This window comes from Oreochromis aureus, linkage group 22 (genome assembly GCF_013358895.1).
Source record: "Oreochromis aureus strain Israel breed Guangdong linkage group 22, ZZ_aureus, whole genome shotgun sequence".
NCBI lineage: Eukaryota > Metazoa > Chordata > Actinopteri > Cichliformes > Cichlidae > Oreochromis > Oreochromis aureus.
Window position 1 is genome coordinate 6,607,720 of NC_052962.1, and position 12,616 is coordinate 6,620,335.

The window sequence follows — 12,616 nt, forward strand, 5'->3', positions numbered from 1 at the left end:
GTGAAGACAGGCTAAAGTTTCGTGCACTTTAATTGATTTAAGGCTCCAAAACATCCATCTATTCTCTTCTGCTTTTCCTTATCAGGGTCGCAGGGGGGCTGGAGCCTATCCCAGCTACCATAAGGCAAGAGGCAGGTAAACCCTGGACAGGTCACCAGTGTCCTGGGCTGGCCTCAATACAGTTATCTTCTGGGTTTCATTGTTTCATATTGTACCCACTTCCCACAGCAGGGCAAACAACAGAAGAGGACAAAAATGTTTCAACAGCAAGAGTGCTTTGTTCCATTTTTATTTGTTTTAGTACAACAGTTCAAGTCAACTAGTCACTGTATCTATTGAGATGCCAAAGTGTGTATTGCTCTTCTGCATTCCATGTGTAGAACCCTGTTCAGTAATGTTCAAGATGACATCCATCTCCATATCTGGCATGTTAATTCACAGCTATACAGCAAGAAGTCATGTGCTTTGAGGACAACCCCGTGTTTTTACAAAAGCAAAGAATCAGCAGCGGCACAAAACATGATTTGCAGGAGTAAACAAGCAGAATCTGGGTAGCAAAGCTGCACTAAACACTTGTATGTATAACAGCAGATGCCAAAAATCAAACCTTGTGCTACTTTGAGATTTTTTTTATTTATTTATTTATTTATTTTTTTTTTTTTTAAATACACAGTAAGTGCCGAGAACAGGTGTGGTTCACAGGGACATTTTCAAAACGCACTATGAAATCTGTAGGAATAAAGACCTATGCATAGAAACATGCTTCCTCAAAAAGGGTATGTTACACACTGCTAATTTTCAAAAAGGGCAGAAGCTGCACTGACAAGCTACATAATCAGATGAATTAGACAAGAGGGGGAGGGCAGGATGATCCACATGTAAAACCAGCGCAAATACACTTAGCAGAAGAATTGATATCTTCACAAAGTGAAACTTGTATTTACTTCAAAAAGGTGGGCAGTGAACACAACAAAAATACTGGCTGAACAAAAAATAAATCAATCTTTGGATACGTAAAAAACCCTATACAATCCCCCGTTTGTAACCTTCAGTTTTCCGAAGTGCCTTCTTCTGAGTTGGGGTCTTTGGTCTCCTTGTTCTTTCGCACCTCTTCCAATTTCTTGTCCTGTTAAACAGTACAAGATTAGTATCTTAATAGTACTCATGTCTTATGTCCATAGAGTCAAAAGAAATTACTGACCTTCTCTTTAAATTTCTCATTCATCGCTGCCATAATTGCTGTGCGGTTCTCTTTGTTAGCCTCCATCTTCTGGTTGAGCTTCTCCTCTGCCATCTTGCTGAAGTTGTTGTTCTCCTCCATGGCTTTCTGTTGCACTTCTTTTTCATGCTCACGCTTCTCAGCTAAGTGCTTCAGAACCTCAGCTTCATGGTTCTGGGAGAGGATGGTTAAAAATACATAAGATGCTTGAAATAGCCCACCAGATTTTAATTATTCCAACCCACGCAAAATATGTAATCTTTTTACCTTGCGTCTCTCCTCTGCAGCGTCCAGCTTCCTCTGAATCTCCTCCAGTGAAACATCCTTCTTCTTGGGAGGAGACAGTGGAAACTCGCCCTTGGCATCAGGGGCAGGAGTAGCCAGGATGACCTCAAAAGCCTGACCGGAGGCACGCTTGTCGAGCTCCTTAACCTGGATATCTGAACACATGCAAGGTAAAAAAAAATAAAATAAAATAAAAAAAATAGATTTAAAAACATGTTTAAATACTTGAAAGCACAGTGTAAAAAAAAAAAATTAGGAAATAACATAGTGCATTAAAGTGTAAGACATAGTTCACCTTCAGCGGCTGCCATCTTCAGAGACTGCTTCAGGTCAATTTAACTAAAGGAGGGAAATATCAGAGAGAGTCATATCAGCAGATGATTTTAGAATTACTGACGTCTAGTGGATGATTTACACCATTATCGAAGAAACCCTCCAAGATTAAAACAGGTCTCACTGGCGACATCCTGTGGCAACACGCAAAGCTGCAAGCAACCACCGCCCATCAATCCACACACACAAAAAGAAAAAAAAAAAAAAAAAAAAATGGTACTGGCATTCAGGGCGGTCATGTTGTACACGCACATTGTTTATCTTCCAACATGAGGAAGCAGTGACATTCTGATTAAGCCACCAGCAGTCGAGCCGCTTCAGGAATGAGGAGGGCTTTTTAATAACCTGCCCATCGGTGAGGGCTGTTAATGACAAGTCACATTTAGCTGAAACAAAAGGCTGTGATCGGGCAGGGTGACGGCAGGCAGTGGGGGGGTGCAGGCAGGGCCTGGGCTCGGCCTTTGCTAGAAGGCAAATATGCACCAAGAAAAATGAGATTAGTGAGCGATGAGCATATCTGGGAGGAAATGATCATCAGGGAGCACCTGTTCCTTGCACCATGTGTTGGACCAGCGGGAGGGGAACACAGACACACACATCTACACACGTACCACAACAGCCGACTGAACAGGCATCTTGTCAAATAAAATTGCAGGAAAAAATAAAAAGGTAATTCCTCGTAAATGTGAGAAACATCTGTCATTCCATTTAGTCAAGTGGTAATGATGAGTGAATGATGAACCATGACCAAATTCAGTTGGGCTTATTCAATGAAAAGACCCCTCCCCTAATAATTCAAAAAAAGCTATCAGCTAGCTAAATGTGGCGTTAGAAGGCAGCATGAAAAAAGAAAAAACAGGAAAAAGGGGTAAAAAAAAAAAAAAAAACAACTTACTTTGACACAATCTGAGTGAGGTTTAGTTTAAAAAGCCCACCCCTTGGTATCCATTGTGACACCCACTGTTGCCATTTTATAGAACTGCTCACTGAATAAGTCCAAATGTCCTATTCTGCCAATGACATTAAGGGCAATTCATGTAAATTCCTTGTTTCTGTGAGGCTGCTGGTGTCATTAGCTCAAAGCTTTAACAAACACCCTCAAACAAAGGCGCTTTTGGCAGCACAGTGACGAGCAGCTGCAAACAAAGAGAGACTGAAGGCAGGTCACTGCCACGAAAAAAAATAAAAAAAATCTCGAATAAAGATTTTCTCACAGGCGGCATTAATCGATGAATAAGGAATTCGAAAATGTCTCTGCAGCCCACAAGTTTCACGAACATAAAAAAGAAGTCTTCAAAGTCCACCCTCATCGCTGTCGGTGCCAACTGAGCCAGTGTCGCCTACCATACAATAGGCTAACAGCCCGCCAAGCAGCAGACAAAAAGAGCAACAACAATAGGCGTTTCTGTCTCATTTTGTCCCTGAAATGTTACAAAATGAATGCAAATGCCCACGAGGGCGAAGACATCCACAAAAAACCCACTTGTCACGTTAGTTTTTCACGTGCTGCGCTAACATAAGCGACAAACAACGAAAAACGTTGAAAGAAAATTGACCATACTGTCGAAAAATTACCGACTCCATTCAAGGATTAACCTCGTTTTGCCCTCATCTCCTCATAACGTTTAAAATTCAGACATATTCCTACTTACAAACGACAAAAATAATTCCTGTGGACTTTTTCGGTTATAGAGATGCTGTCAGTCACACCCACCTTCAACAACCTCCGGATGCTGTGCTCTGCTCTCACAGAATTTACCGCGAGCCCTCTGCGCGAGCTTACCAAGCGCGCACATAAATGGACCAAAGCAAGTGCCGTCACGCCGTTTGCTGGCCACTCATTGGCTTACCCCGCTTTCCTGGGTGCTTCTGGCGATTGTAGTTTTTTATGGCTGACAGTAGACATTGCGTTACAGTTATGTTATCGCTAAATATCTGGCCATTTAATGTACATTTTTGCTTTATTAAACAAATTGTGTGAAGCAACAGTCCATGGTAGTGGACTCGAAACATATATAATACCAGTATTTACAGGATCATTCCCCTAACAGTGATTTTGACCATGGCTCCACCCATTTATTTAAATACGTTGATAGCCTGCTGAATGTAAATTAAAAGCCCGTTCCTCTCTCGCTCTCAAAATAAAATACAATTTTAAAAAAAAAAGTTTGCTTTTCACTTAACAGAGTCATTCATGTTTAAAAGGCTTTTTTGTGTTTGTTTTTACTTTTTGTGGGGAGTTTTTTCAAATTGTCCAACAACATTTTTGTGATATAACAGTGATTTTGGAAGCTAATTGTGGTTCAACATACAAAAGTAATTTTAATACACTTGTGTGAAGTGCTATCAAGAGTAATGAATAACTGAATAAGTAACTGATTCTAGTTTTTGTTTGGAAAACAAAACAAAAAATAAATAAAGTCAGGTATTCATTCAACCAAATATATACATTTTGATACATGTAATGTTTAGGGAAAGTGCAGTGGAAACCTATATGGAGAAACACAGAGTTTCTACCGACCCTGAAACATATATCTTTGAGTCGTCTTTCTTCTTCTAGTCATCATTTGCAAACCCACCCTGTGAACTTTGGTGTAATCTGACATACACATCCTGAGAAATGTAACTACACATGGACTGATTCTTATATAGCGCTTTTCTACTCTCCCGGAGTACTCAAAGCGCTCTATACAACATGCCTCATTCACCCATTCACACCCACTCGTACAAGCACTTCTAAACACAGTGCAAACGAACCTGCATTCACACACATTCGTACTCCGATGAACGCATCGGAGGGCAATTTGGGGTTAGTATCTTGCCCAAGGATACTTGACATGCAGATCGGGGAAGCCAAGGATCGAACCACCGACCTTCCGATCAGTAGCTGATCTGCTCTACCACCTGAGCCACATCATGTCTATGCAGCCAGCAATATCTAATTGACTCATTGTGTACCGCCATTTCGCCGTATCAGTTTCCAGGTATTTGTTCTGCAACCATTTTTAAAATCGACCAGAAGAGAACAGATCAACTTAAATAGAGACCGCCAACTACTGTTTTGGCAGCATAACTGCACAACAACACAGTCACACTGTGCGCATGTACATTGATCCACTGCATAAGTATATATTAAACGTAATTAATATGGCCATACTTATAAAAGATACATGCATATAAAAACAGTACATTTGAAAACAATTTTTTAAAACTCAATAAAAAGTCGCCACTCCACTTGACCACTGTTTGTTAACTTTTAAATCATAATTTGAACTGTGAGAATAAACACCACCCTTGCCCCCTTCATTTATCAATTAACTGCAAACTAAAGACTTTGTCTTAGCACTCCGTCTAACAATATCCACAGGTTACTAGCACATGGTAGTAAATGTATGCTAGCATAATCCTAGAAAAATACAGAACTCCATAATGTAGACCTCGTCACAGATACCTGACATTTTTTTCATTCTTCTACTTTTTTGTATTTTTTTTATTTAAAATGGCTAATATCATTGTTGGACCAGTTGTTATGATTCATCAGAACTTGGTGGGTTGTCTTTCACACATTCTCAAGCTTAGGCGTGGGCTTGTCTCTGGTCTGTTCCTAAGGGCGGAGCTTCTTAGTGTGGCTATGCCCTTCCTCTTTGTTGACTGCACTGAATCATCCGTCTACTAGTATATGGAGAACAGGTGGTGCTACAGTTCTCTGCCAGACTGGTGTTGTTGCTGTGCATCTGAGAGCCCTGTTTGGAATTTGCTGGCACAATAATCTACTTACTTGCAGTATGGTAGCAGCCCAAGCTGTTTTGTTTTTCCTCCTCATCAACACTCTTGTTCAGTTATCACATCAACCTGTTCTATTTTCTTCATGAACGGTCAATCAATTCTCATTCTGTCCTCTGGCAGACCTCCCTCTGCATTAAAATTCACTTAATTTAAGACCCTGCTTGTTGTGTCTGCTTTGTGGGTCCAGCCTATCTCACACAATGACAGAACAGTCTGGTCATAATTTGGACCCCACTGGCTCAGCTGCAGTACAAGAAGCCCTGTCTAAGAAGGAAGAGCTTTTGAGTCAGCATGATCCGGTTCTGTCTGAAGGAGTGCCACACAGAGTTAACATCAGAGGAGCATACAGAAGAAAGATAGACATTAAGACCATCGACTCTCCAAATCACTGTTACAAACAAGCACCCACTGCCACTGATAATACCTGCCTTTTAAAGTATACACAGCACCATCATCTTCTCCAAACTAGGTCTCAAATGCATATCATCTGGTCCATATCTGAGGGTGATGAATGGGAAAACTGCTGTTAACACTCTGGTTGGCTATTTTGCTCTAGCAATTTGCCAAGCTCTGGCTAATATTGTGTTCAGATATCTTTAACTTCTTTTTTTTTGTCTATTTGTATAACATATTAATCTTCTCAAATCACTCTCTCAACATGAGGAACATTCAAAAGATCCTCCTGAGACTCCTCGAAAAGGGATTTTATGTGAAAGCTCCATGGTTCCTTCATTAGCTTACTACATCTTGGAGAGTGGTCCAGTAAAGATGGAAAGCTGTTGTGGAATGACCACTCCCACCACCAACAATGGAATCCAGCATTTCTTTGGGTTGCAAACTTTACTAAAGATTGAATAGAAATGGAATGTGTAAGGAATACGTTGAGAACCTCCTTAATCCCACTGGCACGTCTTCTGTAGAGGAAGCAGAGTCTGGGGATGAGGGGGTCAACTCATCAACTCGTCCAGGATGAGGTCACTGAGGCAGTTAAACAACTCTTTGGTGGCAAGGACCCTGGGGTGGAAGAGGTTTGCCCTGAGTGCCTGAAGGCAACTCAGGGTTGTCTTGGTTGACATGCGTCTACATTGTTATTTATTTTTATTACTTTTCTTTCTTCATATTCTGAGGTGGAGTTGAGGGATTGGCTTGCCTCTGGTCCCCTCCTTAGGGCACAGCTACTCAGTGTGGGTTAACCATTCTTCAGCTGTTGGCAAATGAATCATCAGGGTACAGGTATAAGGACAGATGCTGCTATACTTCTTGGCCAGACTATTCCTATTGTTCACCTAAGAGCCCTGTTTGGAAGAAGAATCAACTAACTTGCAATCTGGTTTTGTTCTTCCTCATCACCACCTGGACCTCAGAACACCTGCAACCCACACTCAGCCTGTCTGCCCGCTCACCTCCTGCACCTCCTGCAACCCGAGGATACCCACCTGCTGACTCAGTACTTATTCCATACTCTGCAAATAAGATTCAATCTTATTCAATTAACTTACCAACCTGCTATATTCACTTCCTGGACAATGAATTCATTCTCGTTCTCTCTAGCAGAGTTTCTGTAACCCATCCACCATTGAAGCTATTTTAATTCCCCCATCCACTCTCTTATCTAATCACTTTTCTACCATAAAATTAATTTAATTTAAGATGCTCCCTGTTAAGTCTGCATTGTAAGTCCAGCCGTTCTTGCATTATGACAACAGTTCACCTACACTCAAAGGTAATAATGCAGCTTCAGACAGCGAGCATCCACTCTGACATATCTCTCATTCTGACCCTTAACTCCTCTGATGAATGTTATCTTACACTTGATTCTGTAAATTTCTCTGAGGAACAAAAAGGATGTTGGTTGTCCTGTCCTGCTATGTTTGAACTGAAGAATCTTTTCAGACCAGTGTGTCAGAATTTTCTGCTGATACATACTAGTGGGGTCAGCAAACACAGCCAGTAAAAAAGACTGTTTTGAGCTGTTTGCTTATTTACAAGGAGTCGCCACACTGAGTAGTTCTACATGATTAAATCCTTCATGCTTCTGTATTGTCGCCCCTAAACTGGGTTAAAATGGTCACTTTTAATCACTTTTAATGCACCTCTGAATCTTTTTCTCTCACGTGGCACTGACTGTTTCAATAAAACCACTGTGAGGCATTATGTAAATTCCAGGAGCTAGTGCTGAATTTGGCTTCTATCGACCATACTCAGACTATCTGATTTTAAGCTATTTTTAGCTCTGTGTTATTCTGATGACAGCAGGAGCAGATCAGTGTTTGTTCAGTCACAGTGATGCCTTGCTGAAAATATTTGTAACCACAGGGCCTACAGTTTAATCTATTTTTATTGCTGTCATGTGTATTCCATTTCATCTTGTGAATTGGGGCAGTGATTTAGGTTGGTTTTGAAGCTGCTTTCAGTGAAATGTATCAGCAAGAATTCAGCCTATATCCACATGAAATACTCTTTCCTCCACCGGGCCGCCAACCAGTGCCTAGTTATACTAATTGGATGGATAAAGGATGGATCCAGTGTCACTAACAAGTTAGTAGAATCACCAGTAGGGCAGGATGGCTTCACTGAAGTAAAATAAAATTACTCATGAGTCCTCACAAGTGGCTCAGTTCACAGTAGGTTAGGGGAAATAACTAAACAGAAGGCACATAAGACAAATGACTATCAAATTAAATGGGAAGAAACTAAACACTAACAAAACTGAAGATTTGACAAGCCAAGAAGGGATACTGGGAAGGTTTGAAATAAACTAAAACATTAAGATTCAAATATAACTCTAAACATCAGCAGAAACAAGAAAGAAAAAGTAAGACGAACTAAAGAGGACAGAGAAATGGATGCAACCATGAACATAAAGAAAAAAGCTAAAAGCTATAAACTAAGAATGCGAAATATCAAAACTTGGATTCTAGTCAACAACAGAGAATGCTAAATAATAAAGCCGATTTCAGAGTTCAAAAACCACAAAATCCTGCGTCCAAAACCACAGATCATGACAACAATTAGAGGAAAGGTGCCTTTGAAGACTATATCCACTGTTGGAGCATGATCTGTGCAAGTGACAGCTGATGAAGCTGTGTGGGTGACTTTTAGAACTTCTTTAGAACTTTCCTGAAAAAACAAACAAATAAAAACACACACAGGCATGCACTTTATTATCACATAGATCTACTTTCTTTGTCTTGATGCATGCTTAATCATCCAAGTAAGTAAATCCCAAAAGGTTGATTCTGTTCATCTGGATTTAGCATTTTCAGTGGGAGAAACATGTTGTCACTCATCCAAGTGACTTCTTCACGCACTGTGCAAATGTGCTTATAAGACTGGGGAAGCCTGCAGTAGGCTAAGACTGAAGAAGTCACTTGGATGAGTGACGAAACATTTCTCCCACTGAAAACGCTAAATCCAGATGAACAGAATCAACGTATTGGGATCTACTTTCTTTACAACCTTTTGGGGATTGAAGGTTCTTATGCTGTGAAAAGTGTTTGCCTCTGTCTGATTACTCTTTTTTTAATGTTTATCACACTTCAGTGTTTCAGAATGTTAATATTAGACAAAGATAACCCAAGTAAAGACAAAATGAAGTTTGATTTCCCTTCATATATGAAGAAAACCTTTCACAATTGGTCATGGAATGCTCATTTATCCCAAGGGACTGGTAGTTGTAAGTTGTTGTCAGGTGGTTATTAGTCAGTCTGTGTGGCAGAGGCCTTGTTTAAGTTAACTGTCTGCTGGCTTTAGTGTGAAAGTATTATCAGTCCCTTCATCATTTGAAAACTTAAGCTATGCCAATTGGCTTTTTTTCTCCAGCTCCAGGCTTATATTGGGGTACAAAACAGTATTTCAAATAAATCTGATCAAATCAGATATTTCATTTTGCATGATATAAGAGAAAAGGGCCTAGGTTGTGCTTCTTCTGCTGTTTCTTAAACACTGTCAGAGGTAGCAGTGAGAAATAGTCCTCTGGGATTATGACAGTAATGTAAGCTGACACACAAACAGTTTGGTTTTGCACAGTCTGACGGCAGACTAAGCACCAAACTGATATCCGACTGAAAGAGATGCAAAGCAGACCTGTTCCAGCACCTGTGACAAAACCTCACAGTGGAATGTTAGCTAGCATGTTAGATTCAAAAATCACAGCCAAAAATGAAGCAATGACCCTGCATGCTTTATATCAAACTATATTTTGAATCTGACTTTGCTGTTGGCTATTTTGCTCTCATGATAGATGACAGTCAGTCTGCCGTATTTTTCAGCTATCAATAGGATCAATAGGAGCCTTTAGTGTCCTCTGTATTCAATCCCAGTCAGCTGAGTGTGGCTGCGGAGGAGCAGATGGCGTTCACAGCCTGCCAGCATCAGTCTCCCTCTCTAACTGGATCTCTGGTGCTTCGCAGGACAAAGACGGGTGAGTGAGACACAAACACACATTGAGATGGGGAGGGCAAGGGGAGGCACAGAAGGGCTGTCTGTCAGTACTGTCCAGAGGCAGCACCAGCCAAAATCTGCAGATGCGTGTGTGTGTGTGTGTGTGTGTGTGTGTGTGAGAGAGAGTGTGTGTGGTAGAGGATTTGGTCTCATTTGGGGAGGCGAGACTTTGTTTGTGTGTGTGTTTGTGATTATCTTTTCATACATTCAGCCTTGTGGCTAAGACTGGGGCCTGAAAAAAAATCTGTTTTTGTAATCAGGTCATTGCTTTGAATTAGGAGACTTGCTTACTCATTTGAAATTTTCTGATGAGTTTTCATTAAAACAGAAAAAAATCTATATTAATATAGAAGTATATAAAAGATTCAATATATTGGTATATGCTTACAAGAAGAGTAACTGTCCACAGGGTTTGACTACATGGACATTTCAAAGCCTTGTGATGAAAGAGAAGACAAGTGGTTGCATGATGGGGTGGGGGGGGGTTGCATTATCTCCTACTGGGCAGCCACTGTGTCACCAGCAGCTGATCCACAGGAAGCATTCCTCTTTAGATGTAGGAGTAGTGGAACCTTCTTTTCAAAAGCAGTCAGCCATGCTGGTGTGTGTTGTGGCTGGAGCTGGAAGCCTGACCCATTTTTTAAGTCCACATAAATACAGTGTGCTGCACCACCAGCCTGCCTGCTCCCCTCTTTCCCTCCCGTCACAGAACCAATGAGATCCAATCATTAGCTGATCTGAAAATGGTAATGCTTTAATTGTCGACAGGAAGCTTGGCAGGTATAATGTGCCTCTGGGGCATGGTAAGAGGAGGCAAGTGCAGCTGCAGGTAGATGTATCCCAGTAATGTTTAACTGTTGGTGGGTAGCTGTTTAGGACTAAAGTGCAGCTGATGATTCAAATCCCAGAGTAATCAAACGCTACTTTACAGAGAACCCAAAAGCCCTTTTTTGTAAATACTGCACGCAAGACGATACACTCTGCCTGTTGTTACCACGGCTTTAAATCTATAGGACGTGTTTAACTGTAGCGATAACTTTTATGTAACTGTGAGTTACATAACCACCATCTCAGCTGTTTCTCTCTCTGGGAGTCTGCAGGCTATCTAGTAGTGGTTTCAGCATGCATGCCCCCACCCCCATTCTTGCTCTGCAAATGTGTGCACAAGGCTGTGTGTATGTCTGAGTGATGGCTGCTCACCTGCAGATTGTACCGTAGAAATGTGTTGTGTTGTAAATTCAGAACAAGGGAGGGGATTTGATCATTGTCTACAAGTGAACAGTTTAAAAAAAATAATAATTAAATATAATATTGATAAGCATTTTTGGCCTGTTGGGTAATATTAAACGGTTGATATATTTTATTCTTTGCTTTAACGTTTGTCTTAAATATGACAGAATAATCACAAATAGAAAGAAAATCACTGTGAATGTAATAGAAAACTGTGTATATGAAATCTATCTGTGATATTCACATGGTTTTCAATTAAGCTCGGCATATCAGGGCTGTATTCTTTTCCTAAAACTAATCCCATTAATCGGTTATTGGTAATTTCCAGAAGATCTAGACTACATATTTCTCTTCATTAAGCATGATCATGTCTGGAAAAATGGAAATGTGACGTGATAAAGACAAAGCATTCTAGACAAATACGGCCATTCACGAGCTTGAAAAGTACTGTTCAACAGGCAAGCAATGAGTAGGGCCATACCCTGAGGCATAAGGGCAATAATAAAGCCTTCCAGCATGTGGCCCAAAAGAGAAAGAAATGTGTCCCATGTGAATAAAAGTTAATTTTTAGAACACACAGGATGACCTGTGAGCAATATTATGGTCTTAAAAGCACAGTGCCCATGTAAAACCTAAACTCTTTATACGCTGATCAGGCATAGCATTCTGATAACCTGCCTAATGTTGTCTTGGTCCCCATTTTATGCTAAAACAGCCCTGACCTGTCGAGGCATGGACTCCACTAGACCCCTGAAGGTGTGCTGTGGTATCTGCGCCAAGATGTTTGCAAGATGTTTGTTTTTAAGTCCTGTAAGTTGTGAGATGGGATCTCTGTGGATCAGGCTTTTTTATCCTGCATATCCCACAGATGCTCAGTTGACTTGTGTTTTGGGGTACCCTGACACCAAGTCAGCATCTCAAAGTCATTGACGTACTCCTCATCCATTCCTGAACTGTTTCTGCTTTGTAGCAGGGCACATTATCGTGCCTAAAGACGCCACATCCATCATGGAATACTTTTTCTGTGAAAAACAACAGTCTCCAACAGTGTTTAGGTAGATTGTACGTGTCAAAGTAGCATTCACATGGATGGCAGGACCCAAGGTTTCCCAGAAAAACATTGCCCAAAAACATCACATTGCTTCAGTGGTTTGTCTTCTTTCCATAGTGTATCCTGGTGCCAGGTCCAGTTCTGATGTTCACGAGTTAGCATGGGCACCCTGACTGGTCTGCGGCTATCCAGCTCCATACACAGCAGACTGAGATGTTCTGTGTATCCTGGCACCTTTTTATCAGAATCAGCATGACGTTTTTTTGCAG

At 40.9% G+C, this 12,616-nt stretch overlaps 1 protein-coding gene across 2 annotated transcripts; it reads right to left on the reverse strand.

The window, feature by feature from the left end:
• Positions 1 to 273: 273 nt before the first annotated feature.
• Positions 274 to 3,626, reverse strand: LOC116321775 (stathmin-like). 2 transcript variants are annotated; one of them, XM_031741714.2, is made up of 5 exons: positions 3,552 to 3,626; positions 1,800 to 1,843; positions 1,487 to 1,659; positions 1,202 to 1,393; positions 274 to 1,126 (listed from the first exon to the last, which is right to left on the reverse strand). In XM_031741714.2, exons 2-5 carry the CDS (start codon positions 1,813 to 1,815, stop codon positions 1,049 to 1,051), a joined length of 459 nt encoding a protein of 152 aa, XP_031597574.1. In that variant the 5' UTR covers positions 1,816 to 1,843; positions 3,552 to 3,626; the 3' UTR covers positions 274 to 1,048. The 2 variants fall into 2 exon arrangements, with proteins under 2 accessions (XP_031597574.1, XP_039461195.1); XM_039605261.1 differs by having other exon boundaries at positions 3,490 to 3,589.
• Between the last annotated feature and the right edge of the window lie 8,990 nt (positions 3,627 to 12,616).